Genomic DNA, 22,500 nt, shown 5'->3' with positions numbered 1-22,500 from the left:
TAAAACTTTACTATATGTTTCTATAAGCAACATCCTCCAGCTGCTCAATAGGTTCCTACTGTATCGTGTAGATCTATTCATTTCGAGGATTTTACATTTATTTTATCATCTATCAGCGGCCTTTACAGCTATGTAGACGACAAGAACTAAATAATGAGAGAAAAAACAGGAAGCTAAAGAACTGGTCTGATTACAATGCTCTCATGTTGAGTAGAAATGCCTCGGGTTCACAAGCAGCCACGGGCAAGGTTAGCGAAGCGACGCACTTACCTCCTGCAAAGTTTTCACGCACTGAATATAAAAAGACCCGGGCAATTCTGTACAAGCTCATCAGAAAGCACAGCAATGAATAGGAATACCTGCATCATTTACTATGCTAAGCAGGTGATAGGCAAATTGAAAACGCTACGCACTCTTCCAAATCTTTAAAAAATGCAACAGGTCAAAGGAATGCAAATAAATGTCGATGACGAACACCATGCTACCTTTCCTGAGTGAGTCAAGGTGAAGGCGCTGCTTCTAAACACGGCAAGGAGCGCCGACTGACTGTCAAGGTGGAGGAGGAACACGAGTAGGAGTAAGAGGACCTGCATTAACCTGAACCTACACTTCTGCACTCACCAGGAAGGAAATCACTCCGATGGTGAGGGACCCGCTCCGCAGATCACCGCAGCAACAGCATCTCTTCAGTAAGGTCATCCTGCCTTGGGGAACGCCCGCACAAGGTAAACGGTGACGAAGAGATCGACGAAAGAGAGCCGCGTTAACTCCCACCTGTCTGCACTGCCCCACAACCACTAACCAGCAGGCAAGACCAGTCACCAGCCACAGATCCCGCCTCGCGACTCACTTCAGAATCAGATGCCACACGCCGCCATCCTCCTCTCTGCTCCTCTCTCACAATGACTATTTTCAAAGACCACGGAGATGATTAGCTGGCTTCTCAAGATTGCTTTCCCCGTTAATAGAATACCGTTAATGTTAATCTGTCATCACAACCTTAAATACACCCTTAGAAATACGTATAATTTCTAGTAGAGTCTTTTGATAGTAGCAGAGGTGCGGTGTGATGATTTTTTAGAATACGACCCTCATCACACACCCACGTGCTGCCTTCATGTGGGTGATATAAAGGTTAGAATTAAGGAAATGTATGTGAGGCACCGGTGACGTGTTGGGGGAGTGGCCATGACCTGGGAGAAGGCAAGGAGTGAGGCGGCGTTACAGAAGCGAATGTAAAGCAAGAGATGAGATGAAGCTGCGAGTTGAAATCATCACTTCAGCGAGAGAACACGTGTCACTGTTTGTTTTACATATATAGTGGCCATCTATCTTACTAATGCTGCTTCCATATGCTTCCTTTCAAAATATTTACTTTACAATGTGTCTTGTTCATTTACTTAAACTATAGTGTTGTGTATTCTATGCCTTATTGCTTTTTATGAAGTATGTTATTTATTTAACTCCTTCAGTACCATGACAAGTTTTCATATTTATTCTGGTTACTATTTGGCGTTTCTATACAGCTTCAGAAACTTATGCCGGGATTAAAATAGTAAAGATTCTGGCCATTAATCTTCTGACCTACATAGACAAAGCTTTTCTTAATGCGTTCACATCTGTTAATTTAGTTTGGGAAGGGAAAGAGAGTAAATAAAGCTTCCCCATTCGCCTCACCATAGCCTTGCCTCTCCCAAAACCCAGCCCTTTCCTTACTTACTTACGTCAGAAGATAAGGAAGATAAATAAAGGGATCCACGTGGTAAACAGTGCCACTAAATCAAGCTGACACTCCTCTCCCACGCACTCGCCCAACAAACACCTCACGGATCCCATTAATTAGCATCACTCTCACCTGCCCTCGTGGCCACCAGTAGGTTACCTGTACAGACGCCTCAGGTAACGCACTTCCAATCAGCCATACCAAGAGGTGTTAATAATTCAAACAAGTAGTTGCAAGTTACGTACAGAAGTTTATTACAACAGAGGTTACCGTTGCTCATGTTTTTATATATAATTTTTTTTTCAGTAACAATAGCGAATGGGACGAAGAAAATAATAGTAATAGATAAAAAAAAAAAGTTATTTGTGAGTTTCACTGTATGGGTTTCAAGCACCTAGCCAGGCTATGTGGCACCAAGGCTGTTATGGTTGTGTTTATATTACGTGTTGGGCTTCACAGAGGAAATAAAGAAATAATACAAATAAATGAAATAAATGAAATACTTCGTTGAGGCGTAACTAGAAAAAAAAAAAGGTGGTAATGAGTAAACATGTGAATAAAAAGGGGGAATAAATAGACGGTTGAATAATAGGTGAACACAGAGAAATATTAATAGCGAGGCAAAGAAAAATAGATAAATGAAAAGCAGGGAGGAAAGCTGAGTACGACTCGACAATGAATCAATAAGGAAATATTACAACAATAATAATAATAATAATAGTAATATAAGAAGAAGAAGAAGAAGAAGAAGAAGAAGATGAAGAACAATAAGAATAATAATCAACAACTAATGAGAAAAAAAAAGTTACCGCTGATAAAAGTTACCGCATTACTGACAGTATCAAGGCACATCACAACTAGAAAAATGAATAGAAATAGATAAAAAGAAAAATTACAACTGCATCTCAATCTGTGTACAAAATATTAGACTCGGCGTGTGTTTTCACTTATGTTGCCTTGTACTGAAAGAAGAGGAGGAGGAGCAGGAGGAATTAGAGGTTAAAGAACAATGTAAACTAAACATCAATATTTCAACATCTTCATAACACAATCATTGCAAGTTTCTCTCTTTCTCTCTCTCTCTCTCTCTCTCACACACACACACACACACACACACACAGGTCATCCTAATATATAAAATTAAATAACATGCTATGCTAACTCTACCTACACCTATGAAATGATTAGCCCTTGAGCAGGTAAGCACAGGTGAGCACAAGTGGCTTGGAATGCTGGAATCTTTGCCTCCTCAGTTCACGTACTATAATTATTATAGTACACATTAGCGGCAGTGAGTGTTGCCGATTTGTGAGTTTTGCATAAATCATGTTTACTGATGAGGCAAAATGTTGTATTGTTTCCTTTTTGTTTCATCATGTTATCTTTTTTAAACAATGCTGCATCACCCTTTTTTTTCTATATTTATGATTTTTATCACATTAGCATAGTATTGCAGTTTTCATTATAAAGTTATGTTTAAATATTTTATATAAAGTATGTATATATTTAAGATTCGTTGCCTCACTTTTCAGTGTGTATATATATGTATATATATATATATATATATATATATATATATATATATATATATATATATATATATATATATATATATATATATATATATATATATATATATATATATATATATATATATATATATATATATATATATATATATATATATATATATATATATATATATATATATATATATATATATATATATATATATATATATATATATATATATATATATATATATATATATATATATATATATATATATATATATATATATATATATATATATATATATATATATATATATATATATATATATATATATATATATAAATTAATTATTGCTTCACTTTTGATTCCTATTTATTTTGTCTTTTTATTATTTTCTTTCCAGGTTAATGTAGGCAACAACTAATGGCTGACAGTTCCAACAACTATGTATTCACTAAGCTGTTTCCTGAGTTACTTTTCTTTTTCTCTTGTATCTATTCTATCACTTGTGGGCATATCTCATTATAGCTTTCCTTTCTGGAGATAAGACTGACAGATTTGTCTTCACACACTTCACAACACATTCCACAATCCCACAAACTTTTGCCCTATCATGACATGAGACAATCAGTCATATTTCAGTCTATATTACAGTCTGGGACTCCGTAAGGACCATTTTCAAATACCATACAAATACCTAAGTGGTAAGGTTCTTGTAGGTATTTTCTCACTGATGGCACAACCTTTGCTACACTATCACTGGAATCAGGAAAACACCTTTGATTGAAAACTCCTAAAAATTTTCCCTAAACAATTCAACTATCATTGGAATAATGAAACTGCCCTTGAGTATCTCCAGTGACTTCCATTAGCCTGTTAAACTGACATGTAATCACAATAACTATAAAAAAAAATTTCACTATCACTGGAATCATGAACCTACCCTTCCAAACCCTAACAACATCTACTACATAATTAATTTCATTGGGATCATGAAAACATCCTTGAAAACCCTAATGACTTCCACTACACCAGGTTAGAAGTAGTCCTGATAACCTGCTGAAATGTTTGAGAGTGTGGTCCATCCCGATTAATCTCTTCTCTTCCTGCATTTGCAACTTGAACCCTCAGCCACGCCCTGCCACAACCACAACCCCGTCCTGGTCCACCCCACATTGCTCTGCTCTCCTTCCTCTCCTAACTCCCTGCTAAGGAGCCTTGGTCCTCACTGCCACCTGGTTTCCCCTTCAGCACATCACCACCACATGATTTATAGACATCTTGGGTCTCATGAACATCAGCCACCCTAGATGCACTTAGAATAGTTTTGGTTACTCATAAACAGAGATAAATACATAGATATGTGTATAGAAAGATAAAATATAAAAGAGATAGATACTCCAGCTTTATAGTTGGGTTAGGTTTGATTATATTACCCATTGATGGACAGATGTATAGATAGATAGAGGAGAGAAAACTGACTTATTGACAAGTAGGTGGATTGACAGACATTCCAGCTACACTTGAGATGGTTTATGTTAGGTTAGGTTACCCAGTGACAAGCAAACAGGCAGACAGGTAACTTAATCCAACCAAGCCAAGAGTACCTGTGGTGGCTGCTCTTCATGTGACTTGACCATTCTTACTTATGTCTTAACCTTTAAACTTATATAAAAATCTGATTACTTTGCTTATCTAAATATTTTTACATTATGGCAAATATAATGTCTTATAGAATAACTATAAGGTACACGTACACAATGCAGTACCAAACTATGTTATGAAAATATCTATACTGATAAACTATGTATGTATATGTATAGCTATTATACAGAAGAATAACAACACAGGAAAAACAGCATTTCTACACAAATGTTTAAAAACATTATCAATACTGCATAATGTTCTTTGGTAAATCTTGAATGGCGGACCCACACGCAGGCGGCCGTCCTGGCTTGCTCACCCACACCTCCCAGGTCCTCCTTCACCATCAACACACCAAATGTGACTCTACACTGAGGTACACTACGATGTCATGCCTGGTTCCAAACATTAATTTCAGTTTTATCTTTTTTATGTAATAAACTGAGGTGTGTACCACAATCCACAAAATTATCCCAGGACGTGATCACTACAGTCCTAATGTGCAAGGCATTGTACTTGAATAACAAATTTATCATGCCACTAAATAAATTTCTCAGTGTTTCCATGCAGTGTCCAAGAGGAATATTTAACCTATGCACAAAATGTTTGTAGGTTTGTTTGGAACCAGAATGACATTACTTGTGCTTCTTATTACTGCTTATTCACAACAAACATTGTTCTGTTTCTTCACACTGCTATGCAAGGCAAGTGGAAGCTGTGGTTCAAGGCAGCTTGATTACACTCAAAACACATCATTTTTTAATACAAATATATATAGCATGTCTATTTAGAGTGGCTGGTGACAGCCTTCCATTGCTACAAAATGGACACAGAGCAACACTAAAACTTTCCAAGTCACACAAAATCCTTCTAAGTAATTTTCCAGCAGTGTGCAAACATCAGTGGCAAAAAAAACCATGTACCTTTCTGTACAACCAAGACACCACTGCCTTGCTGCACTGAACAATGGACACAGATCTGCAGTTTCACTGGTAACAGTCAACATTGACTCTTCCTGCAAACATGACAAGCACTTCCACCAATATACTTGCATCTCACCAACACTATATTCAAGATCTGGCTTTAGATTCTTGGCTGGAAAACTTCAAATTCTGACCTCATTGTAGGCTTTCATCACACTCAGACCACAATTCTTCATGGACAACACTACCTCATCAATAATAATACACTCTGCTGTCCTATTCTGCAATACTTTCTATTCACTCAACTCTCAGGAAGAAATACAAAATGAGATATGTCACCCATACAAGAAAAAAAATATCTCCTGTACTAAACTATCATTTTGTACCTATCTATATTTCAGTATAAGCACAAGATACAGCCTTACAGCCACATAGAGACAGTGACCTTCATAAAGCCCAGCCCTGTTTATCTTGTTTTCCAGGGTCACTTTAAATTCTTTCTTCAACTGCTGCATTTGATACCACAAGACTTAAAGTTTCAAAGTGACTGGCAAAACAACACAAACCTACACAACTACTACTCATACTCCTCAATCCAGTTACAATCTTTACACTACATCACCTAACACAAGGAGTCCACTGGAGGCAAATCTGTGACACTACATGAGTTACTTCCCTGCACTAGACAACAAAAAGTCAACAGTCAACCAGAGACAAAACTGTGACTATATTTCTCACTGCAGTTACCATCTTAACACCACTTAACACAAGAACAATTCATGGGAAGCAAACCTGTGATGCATCATTTTACTAATCTTTGCACTATACAACAAACTGGAGGCAAAACTAATTACTCCTTATCAGAAAATTCTTCACAATGCTTGACTCTTAAAACTCTTCATAAATCACATGGGAGAATTGACACGGCTACAAAACCTACAAAACACGCTGCTGAGGGTGGTGGTTATGTACAGAGCTGTCACGAGAGTCGGCCGCCCTTGGTGTTGGGAGGGTGTTTGTTGTAGTGGTTGATCCCTAGCTTGAAGAAGGCTTCATCTTAGACATATATCACAGCTTGTAACACAGGTGATTACTTGCTTCTTGGCTCAGGCTGTTCCATTCACTCAGCTTAAAACTGGATAAAAAACTGAGGAATCTTCTTAAGGTATTGTACTTCCAGTAACTGTGTAAATGATACAATGATGCAAGACTACAGATCCAGTCATAGAGATGTATAAAATAGCCCAACTAAAACTTCTCAAAACCTGGAGTACATTGTGTTGATAAATTCAGACCTTTAGTGAACATCTACAAAGACAAAAGTTGCAATAACTCAACACCTTTACTGTAAAAAGAGAAGAGAAAAAAAAAGAACAAAGTAAAATCCCTGCCCACCAGCAAACGCCTCAAGTGTTTGGACACTAAGGCAAAAGATATACAGGCGACATCCCGTGCATAGAAAAACTGCAAGAAAAAAACTGCACCACCCTGACATAATAAAAACACTAGTAGGAATTGGCCGCCGCTCCAAGCGTGAGGACGTCGAAGCAGGTCTGGCACACTCTCACCGGCTTATTGAGAGAAAACTTGAGTATAGGAACATCTTTATCCGAGCACCGGTTGCACAGTATCCTGCCACAGTGACGACAGTGGTGCTTCCGTGTTGCCAGGCCAAACTTGGTGCCACACTCCATGCACAGCTCCCCCTCGCTCCACGGCGGCTCACCAGACAACACATCCAGCAGGCGGAACAGCAGGGTCTTGGTGGGCACCTGTAAGCCACAGTGAGGGGTCAGTACCACCCAGCTGCCTCAGTGTATGTTTCCCTGAATATTTTCTGTTTTGCTGTATAGGTTTTGAATGAAATTTGTGCTGTTGTGTCCTTGATGTCTGTTTCCATCTAATGAGTAATAAAAGTTGTGGATGTTCTCTGAGTGTGCTGTCATGTCCTTCTCAATGTCTGTTTTCAATCACCGAGTCTTAAAAGTTATGGATGTTCCCTGATTGTGTGTCACACTGCTTTATCACCTCTGAATTACTTATCTTATTGATGATTCAGTTTCAAACTTCCTTGCCTTTATTCAACTGGAATTGGAGATGATACACAGGGAGAACAAAGAGGAGGAAGAGAATTCAATTCAACCCACCCTCTAAACCAAGGCACACATCACATTCCATCAACAAACTTCCTCAATGAACTGAAGAAAAGAAAAGAGAAAGGAGAGGAAGAAGAGGAGACTTCAACTCAAACACAACAGTCTCCTACTTGAAACTAACACTGTATACTTGCTCACCTGATAGTTGAATATATTGACTCCATGCTTATTAGTAGTGCCGAGGCAGGCCCCAGATCGCACCAGCACCCGACATAGCTGGCTGGCACCTCGCATGTATGCCAGCAACAAGGCTGAGAGGGTGCGGGGCAAAGGCTTGTGTGAGAATGAGGAACTAGTGGCTGCTGATATATTTGCTAACTGAACATGATACCTGACCCTGACTAACATTTATTTATATATTCTACACTAAAGATCTATCATTTTGTATTCTACTTGTTTCTTTACTTTCAATCACTACAAATAACTAATCAACAAGTCTTGCACCAGCCAGCACTCCTCACCTGCGTTGCCTTCCACATCCACACTGTTGAGGTCGTAGTCAGGAATGGCCTCCAGGAAGACCTCAGCGATGGCAGCAGCGTTGTCTTTCGGGTAGTTGGCCAGCACATGCAGTGGATTCTGGCCTCTCAGATTAACAGCACCAGCATTAATGTTTGACTCTGTGAGCAGCACCTTCACCATTGCCAAGTGGCCTTCCTGGAGGACACAATGATGACACTGGTAACAACTTTGAGTCTCAGTAACACAAGGTTTTTCAGTGTATTAATTTCATGTGTTTTTATTCTCATGGTTTTCCAGGGGGATGAAACTCCATTTTTGTGCATATTCAAATACTTTCCTCAGTGCATTATCCAAAGTCTTGTTGTACCAATGTTATATGTAAATGAAGCACAGCGCAGTTATGACAAGTATCCAAAACAGATGAGAAAACATACACAAACACAACCATAAAAGAAAGATACATTTAGTCGGTTATGAAAATTAACCACAACAGGTGATAAAACATACACAAACAAACACAACCATAAAAAAAAAAAAAGATATTCCACCTTGCATTTCCATTTCAGAACATCATAAAGAAGCAAAAGAGAAGAATAACAGAGACACTGCTGCTTTGTCTGAGCCACCTAGAGAGAGATTAATAAACACATCTTAAATACAATATCAATAACCCTGAACTGCATTGAGACAAACACCAGCATACCTTGACAGCAACATGGAGGGCATTATTCAGGTTGTCATCCACAGCATCCACCTCCACACCATTATCCAGGTAGATGGAGGCAAGCTGGGGCTGGTCATGAGCTGCTGCCAGGTGGAGCACTGTCTGTTTCTGTGGCGTGAGCTCCTTGATGGCTCCGTGCCCCGCCAGCAGAAGGTTACGGACAATCATCTCTGACCTGGAAATGATGGTAGTGAATGATGCAACGAGAAAGTAATGGCATGAAGTCCTGATGAATGCCGTAAAGAAGTGTAATATTAGATTAAAACAATAAGTATCAGAAAATAACCATGGATGTAGTTGTAAAGGTAAAATAAATAAGCTCAACAGAATGGTATGTCTGTGTAATAAGAACCATGGCTTCATTTGTCATCAAGATAGGAATATATTACAATGCCACCAGTCTTTCATATGAATGGGATTTATAACATGCAAATACAAAAAGATGGTAAATTAGACAAAGCAGCATCAGTGTTATTAATATGGTAGAAAACAGAAGAGAGAGAGAGAGAGAGAGAGAGAGAGAGAGAGAGAGAGAGAGAGAGAGAGAGAGAGAGAGAGAGAGAGAGAGAGAGAGAGAGAGAGAGAGAGAGAGAGAGAGAGAGAGAGAGAGAGAGAGAGAGAGAGAGAGAGAGAGAGAGAGAGAGAGAGAGAGAATGTGAGTGTGCGTACCCAGAGAGTGTAGTGGCCAGGTGGAGTGGAGTGAGGGAGTGCTGGTCCTGAGTGCGAGTGTGCATGTCCACATTGATGCTGAGGAGGAACAGAAGGCTCTCCATGTCCTTCTTCTGGATGGCCAGGTGTAGGAAGTTGTGCCCCTTGTGGTCGTACTGCATCATGGAAAGCAACACCCGATAAGATTGTCTAGTTTGTTAATTTTTTTCCTGATTATATTCTGGATTATTTTTCACCATTGCCTATCCTCATGAACACACTTTCAGACCTTTAATTTTTCTAGATTATATTCATGGTTAAAAAGCTGTCCACCTCTTTCCATCTATCCTCATTATATTACATTTCTGAAGATTTGCCTGATTATATTCATGGTAAAAAAATTGTCCACCTTTTTCTATCTATCCTCATTTAAACACCTTCAGTACTGGAATGCATTTTTATCATGAATTTTGGGTGTGATTAGACAATTTAATTGAGATTAGGAAGGGTCTATGGAGATCAGAAGATAAATGGCCACAGTCTTCACTATTTCAATCCCCCACATGAGTTTCTGAACCTGTAAAAAAATCACCAAATAATAACCAGAAGGAATATGAAAACGTGTCCTGGTACTGAAGGGGTTAATATGTTTGTGAAGTTTTACCAGATTACATTCATGGTTAAAAACTTGTTCACCCTTTTCTATCTTCATTTTAAGACACTTTCACGCCTTTATTTTTGACATCAACTCATACATAACAATCATGCATTTATAAACAAAGGCAAGGGACAAAATTACCGTAATCCTAACTTCAAAACTAAAAACAATCCATAGTGTACATAACATCATTACCACCATTATCTCATCTAACACCCTTATTTCCCTCTACAGGAGACACTAAGACACCAAGAAGCACAAGTACCAATCTGAAAACTAGCATACAATCAACACCACATACACAATAACAACAATAATAACATTCACCTGTTCAGCAGCCTTTGATTCCCTGTTGAGGATGGCCTTGGCTGCCTTGTTGTTCTTTCTCAGCATGGCTGCAGCGAAGGGCGTTACTCCAGCCTTGTCCCTGATGGTGAGGTCCAGGGCAGGGTGGGAGAGCAGCAGGGAGATGATGTTGGTGTGGGCATTTTCTATGGCGTGGTGTAAAGGTGTTTTGTTCTCGGCATCCTGGGTGATAAAAAAAAAGGAAGGATATTGAAGCTGTGTGGAAGTGTATGTACATATGTGTGTATGTGTGTGTGCTCCATAGGTAGTGTACATAGATGGTGTTTTCTATGGCGTGGTGTAAAGGTGTCTTATTCTCGGCATCCTGGGTGTTAAAAAAGGAAGGATATTGAAGCTGTGTGGAAGTGTATGTATGTGTGTTCAATAGATAAGAGATAAACATATCAAAACACAAAAAAACATGAAATAACAAGAAAAACTTAAAGTAACACTGCAAACAACCACAAACAAAGACATGAGCAACAAAGTAATCCCAGAAACACCTCGACAGTTCCTCACCTTAGCATTAACTTTAGCCCCGTGTTCAATGAGAGCCTGCACAGTGTCCTCCAGGCCCCAGGAGCAGCACAGGTGGAGGGGTGTCATCAGGTCCTTTGCCTCCTCCCCTCCTGAACCTCCTGGTCCTGGCCTCCTCACAGCATTCACATCACAGCCACTCCGGATGAGGAACACTGCTATCTCCTCGCAATTCTCATCTGTGGGTGTTGGTGAAGGTACTCTGAGAAAACTGTGAGAATGTGTCTTGAATGAGTGCTGTTCTTGGATATGTGAGTGAATCAATACATCAATAAATAAAAGACAATAGATGGGGGGGAAAAAAGATGAAATAAAGAAAAGGCTCCAAAAAGTTAAAGAAAGTAAAAAAGAAAGCAGCTAATGTACAGGAAGTGTGAGGAATACAAAAAAAAATTAATATGGGTGGAGCGATATGTCACAAGGGTAAAATATAGACTCTACTACATATGTTACGAAAAATTTGCTATCTCTCTCTCTCTCTCTCAGCTCACCAATGGCCCTGTGAAGTAGTGTCTGCTGGCAATCCTCAGGACCATCATCCCAATTGTCAGTGTCCACGTGGTGCCTGAAATACACAGATAGGCATGCATGTATGTGTGTACTCTGACTTACATTACACAAACACACAAACACACACACACACAGGAAATACAGCTTCCCATTGATATTATAGTCACGGTATGGACTGAAAAGACAAAATGATAAAGCCAAAAAAGTATGGATGAGATAAAGGAGTTAATGAATATATATGCATAGAGAAAAGACCACACAAACCTTGCTGAAGCCTTACACATTACAACAAGGTACAAGGTAAATACACAATGAACTAAGTGAAATCTTGCAATAATACTGTATTTATGTGGTTTTTAATGATCAGTATCTACACTTTACTCATTACGAGCATTCCTGTCAATACTAAGAATGGTCCAATGTGGTAGGTATGGGTTGTACTTCTGCAGATACACTGAGATGACAAAAACCTGTATTCAGAAATGCCTTTCCCTTTCACTACGACAATTTTCCAAGGCCACAGAGAATTAGCCGTGTTTTCAGGACAGTTTTCTCCTTTTAATAAACTAGAAATCTTGCCAATTTATCATCAAAATAAAAAAAATACTCATAAAAATGAGTATATTCAACTGGAGCCCTTTGAAAGCAGTGATGGTGAGAGGGCAAAGCGTTTCAGAACACGGACCAAAATCTGTCACATAGCAGAACAAATTAGAACAGATAGCAGGAGACATACTGCTACATAATGAGGGTTTCTAGTTATGTGTGGGGGAACAGGATAGAAACAGAAATGGGCTCTCTCCCCACCCACCTCTTTCTTCAGTGACATGCCGGCAAGAAACAGTTAGAAGACATCATGCATCTTGCAGGAATGTGTGCATGGAAATTTCATAACAAAGAAGAAAGTAAACAAACTCGACAAAATATATTTCTCTTTTCCTGCACTTAGAGATGGAGGGAAATGCTGAGAGAAAAGAAAAGGGAAGGAATGTGAAAAAACTTAAAACTTTATACAGTCATTGTCTTTCATCTACCTGTGTACATTAACAAAAACAAGACAAAATAGTGAGGTGTAAATATGCTCTCTTCTCAACGTATAACATAGAAGATAATGGGATGAGGAAACCTTTGTTACTTTACTTCAACACAACCAACATTCTCAATCTACCTGTACATCAGAAAAATAAATATAACAACACCAAAAAAGTAGAGTAAACATCAAGGAAAAAAAAGAAAGAGAGAAAAGAAAAGGGAGGGTGAAAAAACAACACTGTAACTTTACCTCAACACAATCAACATTTTTCAATCTACCTGTACATTAAAAAAAAAAAAATATATATATATATAATGAATAAGTAAAGAATCAAAACAAATCACAGCACTGACAACAAAGAGGGAAAGGAAAGACAACGATTACTCACTGGACTAGAATGGAAGCAATGTCCTCTTGGTTGGAGCTGAGAGCCTTCCAGAGGGGCGGGTCAGAGCCAGGGTGGGCATTGATGTCAGCGTTGTGAGTGCAGAGCAGCCCCACCACCTCTCCAAACCCTTCGCTGATGCATAGGTCCAGCGGGGAGAGGCCTTCTCGAGTCCTGGGGATGCAGCAGGAGTCTTTAATAAGGAGGGAAGCTATAATGTCTGATACTCATAACTAATCTCATCTAAACTTTTTACTTTATACAAAGTTGAGTCTTTGGTGAGTGTATATGAAGGTTTGTTTGTCTGATACTCAAAACTAATCTCACTTATGCTTTTATCTTATACAGGTCGATGGTGAGTGTGGAGGAAGGTTTTAAAGAGTACTGGAACATCAACTTACAGTCATTAACAAAAATTACAAACAACAGTAATAATAATGACCAGGAAATGTGAGTAGTCCTTTTAAAGCCAAAAATTTTCAGGCACAACTTAAATATAACCAACTGAGTATGAAAGAGAGAAAAAGAGAGAAAATTTATGAATGAAAGAACAAACTGGTGCATAGTGTGTGTGATGAGTGAGAGAATGAATGAATGAATAGTAGTACAAAAAGGATAAGCTTCAAACTATCTTTCTTCTCATGTACAAAAAGAAGCTGACCAAGCAGTTATAGGAGAAAAGAATATGGCACATTTCCAACACAACAGTACTGCTTTAAACACTTGCCTCAAGTTGGTCTGTGGCTGAGGGAAACACAATAGTACTGCTCTAAACACCTGCTTTAAGTTGGTCTGTGGCTGAGGGAAACATAATAGTACTGCTAAACACCTGCCTTAAGTTGGTCTCTGCTCCATTGTTGATGAGGAAGGTGGCCACTTCAGGATTCTTGACTTGGATGGCCAGGTGGAGGAGGCTGCAGCCCTGCACGTTGGTGGTGTTGATGTCTGCCCCAGCCTCCAGAAGATGCTTGGCTACCGTGATCTGACCCGTCCCCAAGGCCACGCCCAACGGGGTTAAATCGTCAGAGTCACGCAGGTTCAAGTCAGGGGTCAGCAGCAGGTCAGCCTTGTTGCCCTCACAGTATTCTGAAAGTTTATGAACAACCTTTCATGTGTGAGGAAAAACTATTTATACTGCCAAGCAATCTTATATTTTCTCCATTTATTCTGCATCACCAGGTCACAGTGAACCACCAACACCTTCCCCTGAGGACACCAGCACCAGCAACACACTGCAGCCTCACCCTTGTGGTCCAGTATTGCCCGGATGTCTGCCTCATTCTTGTTCCTGATGGCGCGGTGCAAGGCCGTCTCTCGAAAGGTGTCGATGGTGTGTGGGGAGGTGGTGTCATTACTGGTGTCCTCAGCAAAGGGGTCGTTGTTGGCTGGCTTGTCCTTTGTGGGTGTGCTGGAGTAGGTCTGGAAGTTTGGATTGGCTCCCATCTGTGGAAGAGAAAGTTGATCATTTTTACTAACCTTGCTTCTGAAAATTTTGAAATGCATAACATATATTCTAATTCTTATAAAAGAAGCACTGTTTACACTAATATAATCATAAAGACAGTGACATTAGGAATAGAGTTATCATGTTGACTTGTTCTTTTCATTTCCATAAGCTCCCAGGGAAGGATGATAAAAAATTACGGTTTTATGCTTGACGTATATTAATAAACACCATCCAGCACCAGCACCAGCACCAGCACCAGCACTCAAACCTCCACCACATCCACACTTCCTGGACCGATACCCTAGGCAGCAAGTTTAACACACAACACCTCACCTGCAGCAGGGCGGTGGTGAGGGAGGGCAGACCCACAGTGCAGGACACATGGAGGGGTGTCTCACCATCAGCATTCACCACATTGCAGTTGACCCCCTGAGTGGTGAGGAACAACCCGGCCTCCTCCAGACCTTCCCTTGCCAGCAGGTGCAGCAGGGACTCTCCACTGGACCTAATCACCTGAAGGAGAAGTGAAATTGTTTGAAGTTTGACCTCAAAAGAAAATGGTAATAAAGGTCTGTATCTTTTTTGTTTTTCCATATGAGCAATTGTGAGGTTGTCAAATGCACAGAATCTTTCCTTTAACTCATCACACGACAAGGAAAACATCCAAGAGCTACAAAACAGACTGCCACTACCAATACAAATACAAAATGCACAACAAAGCTTTGAGCATCTTCATACTGATACACACTAATCCAAGGACACAAAAATATATAAAGCATCTTAATCTTAAAGTAAAAATGAAAATCCCTTTGTGCATAACATCCAAACAGATGAGCAATAAGTGAAACAATCTATAAAAACATCTGCTTCCCAATGCATTTTTAGCAACCAACAGTGGTCTCTAATCATACCTTCATATTTCTCTTCCTAAAAGAGTCTCCACTGATCTTTAGTTGCATGTTGAGAAGAGAAAAAGACAATGATGACATAAACAAGTCTATCATCAATCAAACACCTGGCTATAAGAAAGGTCCAGTGGTCTATTTGAAGAACAGTGAAACAGGGATGAATCAATAAACGACACTGTAGAGAGAGAGTTAGAGCAGGGATGAGAGGAGCTAAGGGCACTCACGGCATCAGATGAGGCTCCCTTCTTGATGAGCATTGAGGCGTAGGAGTTGTCGCTGAAGTCTGTGCTGGAGGCAAGAGCGTGCCACAGCGGAGGGAAGCCAGTCTTGTCCTGCAGCTCAAGGCGAAGGTTGTCGTGCTCAATGAGGACTCTGAAGATCTCCTCCCTGTTGCCCTCCACCACCAGATGCATCACAGTTCTGCAGGAGATGTAGGGAATAAGAACGGGAACATAAGAAATTTGCAGATTGATCAGTGAGAAAATGTGTATGTGAATCTATCAATCATTCACTCAATTCACATATTCTTCAAAGCACTCATCACATAATCAAGCTCCACATAAGGCTCTCAATTATTCACTCACAGCATTTTTTTACTCACTTTTCACATTCTTCACAGCATTCCTCAAATATTTAAACTCCAAACAGTGTATTCAATCATTCACTCACTTTGCACACACCTCAAAGCATTCCTCACATACTCAAACTCCAGACAAGACTCTCCATAATTCAGAACACAACTCACACTCCTCAAAGCATTCCTTACACTCTCTGCCTCAACACAATGCATTCAACTCACTTCATGTTCTTGTCCTGGATGTTTGGATCAGCACCCTTCTCAATCATCATCTGAGCCACCCTGACCATGTCCTGCCGCACCTGTGGGTCTTCGTACTCTTGGCTGGCGAGGGTGTGCAGTGGGGTGGAGCCATCTCTCGGTGTGGCAACGTTCACTGAGCATCCGTGACTCATCAAGAAGGAAGCTGCGTACTCATCTCCTGTAGGAGCAGCAAATTCAGAAGTGTTTTTTTTTTTATTAATAGGTTTGTTTTAAGATTTCAAATACCTGTGATTCATTAACCCCTTCAATACTGAGACACATTTTTACCTTGAGATTTGTGTACAATTAGATCATTTTATTGACATTAGCAAGGGTCTTTGGAGGTCAGAAGGTTAATGGCTCTGGTCTCCACTATTTTAATCCCCCACATGAGTTTCTGAAGCTGTATAAAATTGCCAAATAGTAACCAGAATGAACATGGAATTGCATCATGGTACTGAAGGGGTTAAAAGGAAGACTGCGTATCTATCCGTTGTAGCAGTGGCATGTTTACTAATGTTTCTTTTATTGGTAGGCTCATTTTAATCTTTCAAACACCTGTGACTTATCTAAAAAGACTTTATTCTCATCCCTCTTAATGTATGAGTACCAAATTTATTAGTGTTTACATTTGGTAGGTTTAAGGTTTTCAAACACCTGTGACTTGTTAAGAAGGAGGTACTGTACTTGTCATCTGTTGATGTGTATCAATTATGTCAGTGGCCTTTGCTGGTAGGCTGGTTCTATCTAAGTCTGTACCGGTTTTGAATCATCTGGGAGTCAAGTAACATCCTTTACTCCTATACTGCTTTGTGTTTCCTCTTAATCTGTGAAGTTTATTCTTATTTTCTAACCATTCAGAAGTCAAGTAATCTATTGTCTTTACACCTACTGATATAAATTCCTTGTATTACCTGACAATATCCTTAAAAACCTGAAAAATGATAGATTCTTGGCATATCACACCATCATACACCCACAGAACACAGGACCACCACAATACCACACCACCACACAACCACAGAAAACGGACACCACACCACCAGACAACACCCACACACTCACAGAACACAGGACCACCACACCAACACACATCACACCATCACACACCCACACATCACCACAACACAACACCCACCCCTTCTCACAGCCCGATGGAGGAGTGAGGCACCAGTAGGATCTGTGGTGGTGACTGAGGCTCCATGCTTCAGGAGAGTGTCGGCAATGCTGTGCTGCCTCCCCATCAGTGCCAAGTCCAGTGCCATGTCTCCTGAACTGTCTGCCTCGTCCAGCACTGCCGGCAGCTGTGAGGAGAAGACAGGGAGTTAGGGAGTGTAGGGAGAAGAAGGAGAGTTAATGAAAGTAATGTCTATCTGGCTCATATTCTGAAACACTTTCTCACCATCACTGTTTTCCAAAGGCTCCAGTTAAATATTCTTGTCTTTTTAAGAGTACTACAGTTCTGGTGATAAATTGACAAGATTTCTAGTTTATTTAAAGGCAAAAATGTCTTGAAAATCCAGCTAGTTGTCTCTGTGGCCTCGGAAAACTGTCAGAGTGAGAGGGAAAGCTGCTTTTTAATATGGATGTATATACCAAGCCAGCAATCTTATACAGAGTGGCCAAGACAAAGCACCATAAATCTGTACACACATATACACTCTTAACCTGCTCATTATAAAACAGGTTGACACATACACTAGAATCTGATGTAAAGTGCACAGGCACCACAAAACCTAATTAAATAAAAGCAGTTTGTCAGGTAAGGAGGCAAGTGGTGTGTGTGTGTGTGTGTGTGTGTGTGTGTGTGTGTGTGTGTGTGTGTGTGTGTGTGTGTGTGTGTGTGTGTGTGTGTGTGTGTGTGTACAGTTAAGCCCTTCAGGTAATGACAGGTGTGTAAATGGGTGACTAGTTTCATTCATTGTGTGGTTACTTAGTGGTTGAGGTCAAAATGATTAGGTCTCTCTCTCTCTCTCTCTCTAACAAACACAACTGGTAAGAAAATAAAAAGAAGAGGACAACACCAACATTATTCAAAACACACACACACACACACACACACACACACACACACACACACACACACACACACATACAGAATCAGTCAGTGGTGTTTCTTGCAACTTTACTTGAATTTTAAAACTTAATCAAGGTTGAGAGATGAAGTCAAGAATTACTCGGTTTAAGAAAGATGAACTGAGAACTAAGAGGGAGCAAATGAGTCAGTGTAATTGAGGAAGTAGGAGGTTAAGTGTAATATGAGTTTGTGGGAAGGAGGAGGTGGTAAGTAAGGGGAGAAGTGGAGAAGTGGAGTAATGGAGGGGAGGAAAGTAGAAGCATAAACACACATGTCTAAAACTGATCCTAGGAAGTAAATATAAACAGCCTGACTCCTCATAGCTCTCTCTCTCTCTCTCTCTCTCTCTCTCTCTCTCTGGTTTATCCAAAGGTGAATTTTTGTGATGAGATGAAAGTCTTGTTTGTTTAGGAAATATTAAGGCTTATCATTTCTCTCTCTCTCTCTCTCTCTCTCTCTCTCTCTCTCTCTCATCTTTTTTCCTTTTCTTATATCTATCACTGCATCTCATATTTCCTTTACTCCTTTCTCTTCCTTTATTCCTTTTTTTACTTCCTCTTCTTCTCCCTCCTTCCTTTCCTTCTTTGTCATTCCCTATTATGTACACTTTCCTTCTCCTTTTCCTATTCGTCACTATCTCCTCTCTCCTTCATTCCTTCCTCTCTTGCTCCTCCTCCTTCAAAGACATTCCTTCCTCTCTTCTCTCCTTTTCCTTCTTATCATTCCCGCATTTTCTTTCATCTCTCTTCCTTCCCTTCCAACATTTCAACATTTTTCGTCCGTCCTTCTCCTTCAATCATTCCCTCCTCCACCATCATTCGTACGTTTTTTTCATCTTCCACTATCACCACGACCGCCGCCACCACTACCACCACCTTCCCCTCCTCCTCCTCCACGTGGTTGGCATCAGGCTAGTGGTGGGCAAGTTTCGGTACCAGCCTGAACGGTACTGTACCGGTAAAAATCTTCCGTACCCGTAAATAGCCGAAACGGTACTGAGCAAATTGTATACAGCGTGGAGGTGGCTCAAGGCGAGCGGTGATGGGTAAGACGGTAACATTGATTTTGCTTACAATAAGAAGGGTCTACGGTGTCAGAGATTAATGGCCAGTTTTCACTATTTTAATCCCCACATAAGTTTGTGAAGCTGTATAAAATCATTGAGTAATAGCCAGAATAAATATGAAAACACGTCATGTTACTGCAGGGGTTAACACGGCGGGGCGAGGCGGGGCGATAGAGGCACCTTAATTTGCTTTGCTTCGGGCTTTGTGTTTCCTACATATCATAGCTTCCCCTTGCTCAATAAGCGCTAAGAATAGGACACATTTCGCTATACGCTATTACTTGCAGTTTGTGTTGACAGACTAGGATAATAAAGAGGGACGCCAGAGATGAAACGTATACAGAACGGTGAAATAACGACACACACACACACACACACACACACACACACACAGTCTGAGTTCTATCCGAAGATCTGTCTATGTGCTCTGAGCTTGTTCCGTAATGGGGAAGGCTGGCTGGGTGACTACCGGGCGACCATAGTGAATCACACACACACACACACACACACAGTCTCAGAAGATCGCTCTATGAGCTCTGAGCTTGCTCCGTAATGGGGAAGGCTGGCTGGGTGACTACCGGGCGACCATAGTGAATTATACACACACACACACACACACACACACACACACACACACACACACACACACACACACACACACGCTAAGTACATGAAATCACACACACACACACACACACACACACACACACACACACACACCTTCCCCTCCAGCACCCTCCAGCTGGGAGCTGGGTGTCAGTGGTTCCAGCTGGTGGGCTCCCTCATAACGAAAGATAAGGCACACACACACACACACACACACACACACACACACACACACACACACACACACACACACACACACACACAACCCCACACCCTCGGGCCTGGAGCCAGGTATCGGCCTGGGTCCAGCCGGGGTGGGGGTCGGCCTCCTTGATGACGTCACATATATTCGTTACGCAAATCATTTTGAAAATGAGGATTCCCAAAAAGGCAGCTGGACACGAATGTTATAAAAATTCTGACTCGTTATCAATCGAAACTAACTTCTAAAATACAAAAACATTGCCGAGAAAAGGAATAATAAAATAGCTCAAAAATATACTAAATAAAGTATTAGAACTTCGACTTGCTTAAACACAATTTCAAAGCCCACCAATTTCATTCAACTGAATCGATAACGTTTTTCAAAAATTATGACTATCATTTCGATATATCAAAACCTGGCAACTCGCCCTATTAGAAAAAATAATATTTAAAAATGACGTTGTTTACAATATTAACAGGACTACATATCATTCTTAAAGTCCACATCTTTAACTTCTCAGGAGCCTTGCACACTTTTCTCATGATAAACCATCTTTTGAAAACACAAACACTTCGCTACAACCTCAAATAAAAAATCACAGATAGCGGAGGTAAAAATTTTAGCGTATTTTGGCCCTCCCATTCAAGTCATAAACACCCTCTACATCACCGTACTTCACTCAACTCAAGCATGGAAGACACGTAAAACACTGCGAACTATCATTAGAAACCCTTAAAAGGCACTTGTGACTCGAAATAAATGAACTGAGACAAATATAAATAATAGTGGAAGTCGAGCATCTGGGACCGGCATTTTGGGCGGGAGCTGGTGATGACGTCACAGCCTGGTGCTCGTGACGTCATGGGTAGGCCGCTTTTTCTCACTGAGCCTCCATAGCACACAAATCAGGTCATTGCGGATATATCTCAACAACTGACATGAAAGATTAGGCCTATGGCTCCACTTTGTGACCTGTCTGGCCTGTAATGAGTGAGAGATGAGGCAGATAATGGCTGAGAGAGAGGCGGCGGGTCAGGGGATCGGTTTGTTTACGTTTTCAAGATTGAATTATTTGGTTTTGATAAGTATGTGCAGGTGTTAGTTCACTGATATGTTGTCCTGGAGGTTACCAACGTTAGGTTATGACATGGCACCACCGTGAAATGATGAGTTACACCAATATATTACTTACGTTAGCCAAAGACTGCTCGGCGGCGGCTGTCCGTGTCACTAGCAGGCACTCACACTCCACTGTCCACTTTGTGTCCTCAACCATGTTTAAATAGTTAACCTCTGATTACTGAGAGGCTACACACACAATATTCTCTTCGCTACTATAGATATCACTATTATCGGTATCTTCATCTCCACCACTCACTGTCCCTCACGGCCAGCGCCTTGTCCTGCCAAGTGCAGCGCGGCTCACGGACTGGTGGGCAAGTTCCGGTACCAGCCTTAACGGTACTGTACCGGTAAATAGCCGAAACGGTACTGAGCAAATTGTATACAGCGTGGAGGTGGCTCAAGGCGAGCGGTGATGGGTAAGACGGTAACATTGAGTCATTCTCACTCTCGGTACCGCTCGGTACCGACTGGCTGCCCTGGCGCGTATGTGCGGTCTCGGTAGCTCGGCGAGACGCGTCTGTACTGGTATGACTGAATGTGCCGGCATCATTTCCGGTACCGCTTGACGCTTGTACCGTCTAGCCTCTGTGCCGGGACTCTGCTGCTTCCTACCGCTAAGAATGAATAATGTGTCGGCACCACTCGGCGGATCGGTGGCCGGGACGGGTGGCGGACTGGCGTCTGGCGGTGCAGTAACACTGCAGTTGGCCGGCATTTTACCATTGCATTTCTACTACTACTACTGCTGCTGCTGCTGCATACCACTCAATTCATACCATTACGAATTATTTTTTTCATGTTAGTTTGCTATAATTTAGGTATTTCCCATCAGTTTTAAAAGGGAACCACAATATATTATGAAGACGGCCGTGTGTCTTTTATTTATATATTTATTTTTATTTTTTACAAAAATATTTATGAAAGAGCTGTGTGATTTGCTTTATGTAGATAGAAATGATAAATGCTAGATATTTAAATTGGCA

At 40.7% G+C, this 22,500-nt stretch overlaps 2 protein-coding genes across 2 annotated transcripts in view; both read right to left on the bottom strand.

The window, feature by feature from the left end:
- The window catches only part of LOC123510879, a 26,996-nt gene extending 26,170 nt beyond the window's left edge, over positions 1-826 (bottom strand). Inside the window, exon 1 of the mRNA XM_045266332.1 lies at positions 622-826. Within this exon, the coding sequence (XP_045122267.1) occupies positions 622-699 (78 nt within the window). The 5' untranslated portion in view covers positions 700-826. The remainder of the gene's footprint in view (positions 1-621) is intronic.
- A 3,930-nt stretch (positions 827-4,756) lies between these two features.
- LOC123510927 (rabankyrin-5-like) overlaps positions 4,757-22,500 on the bottom strand; it is a 41,675-nt gene continuing 23,931 nt past the window's right edge. Inside the window, exons 7-21 of the mRNA XM_045266426.1 lie at positions 17,577-17,742; positions 16,418-16,616; positions 15,843-16,038; positions 15,044-15,223; positions 14,508-14,706; positions 14,097-14,349; positions 13,267-13,437; positions 11,827-11,900; positions 11,318-11,514; positions 10,781-10,981; positions 9,817-9,971; positions 9,127-9,322; positions 8,423-8,618; positions 8,100-8,212; positions 4,757-7,577 (exon numbers count right to left, since the gene is read on the bottom strand). Of these exons, the coding sequence (XP_045122361.1) occupies positions 7,311-7,577; positions 8,100-8,212; positions 8,423-8,618; positions 9,127-9,322; positions 9,817-9,971; positions 10,781-10,981; positions 11,318-11,514; positions 11,827-11,900; positions 13,267-13,437; positions 14,097-14,349; positions 14,508-14,706; positions 15,044-15,223; positions 15,843-16,038; positions 16,418-16,616; positions 17,577-17,742 (2,763 nt within the window). The 3' untranslated portion in view covers positions 4,757-7,310. The remainder of the gene's footprint in view (positions 7,578-8,099; positions 8,213-8,422; positions 8,619-9,126; positions 9,323-9,816; positions 9,972-10,780; positions 10,982-11,317; positions 11,515-11,826; positions 11,901-13,266; positions 13,438-14,096; positions 14,350-14,507; positions 14,707-15,043; positions 15,224-15,842; positions 16,039-16,417; positions 16,617-17,576; positions 17,743-22,500) is intronic.

The sequence above is a fragment of the Portunus trituberculatus genome, chromosome 30 (genome assembly GCF_017591435.1).
Source record: "Portunus trituberculatus isolate SZX2019 chromosome 30, ASM1759143v1, whole genome shotgun sequence".
Taxonomy (NCBI): domain Eukaryota; kingdom Metazoa; phylum Arthropoda; class Malacostraca; order Decapoda; family Portunidae; genus Portunus; species Portunus trituberculatus.
Note: the sequence above shows the minus strand (reverse complement) of the source record. Positions and strands in the feature narration are given on the sequence as shown.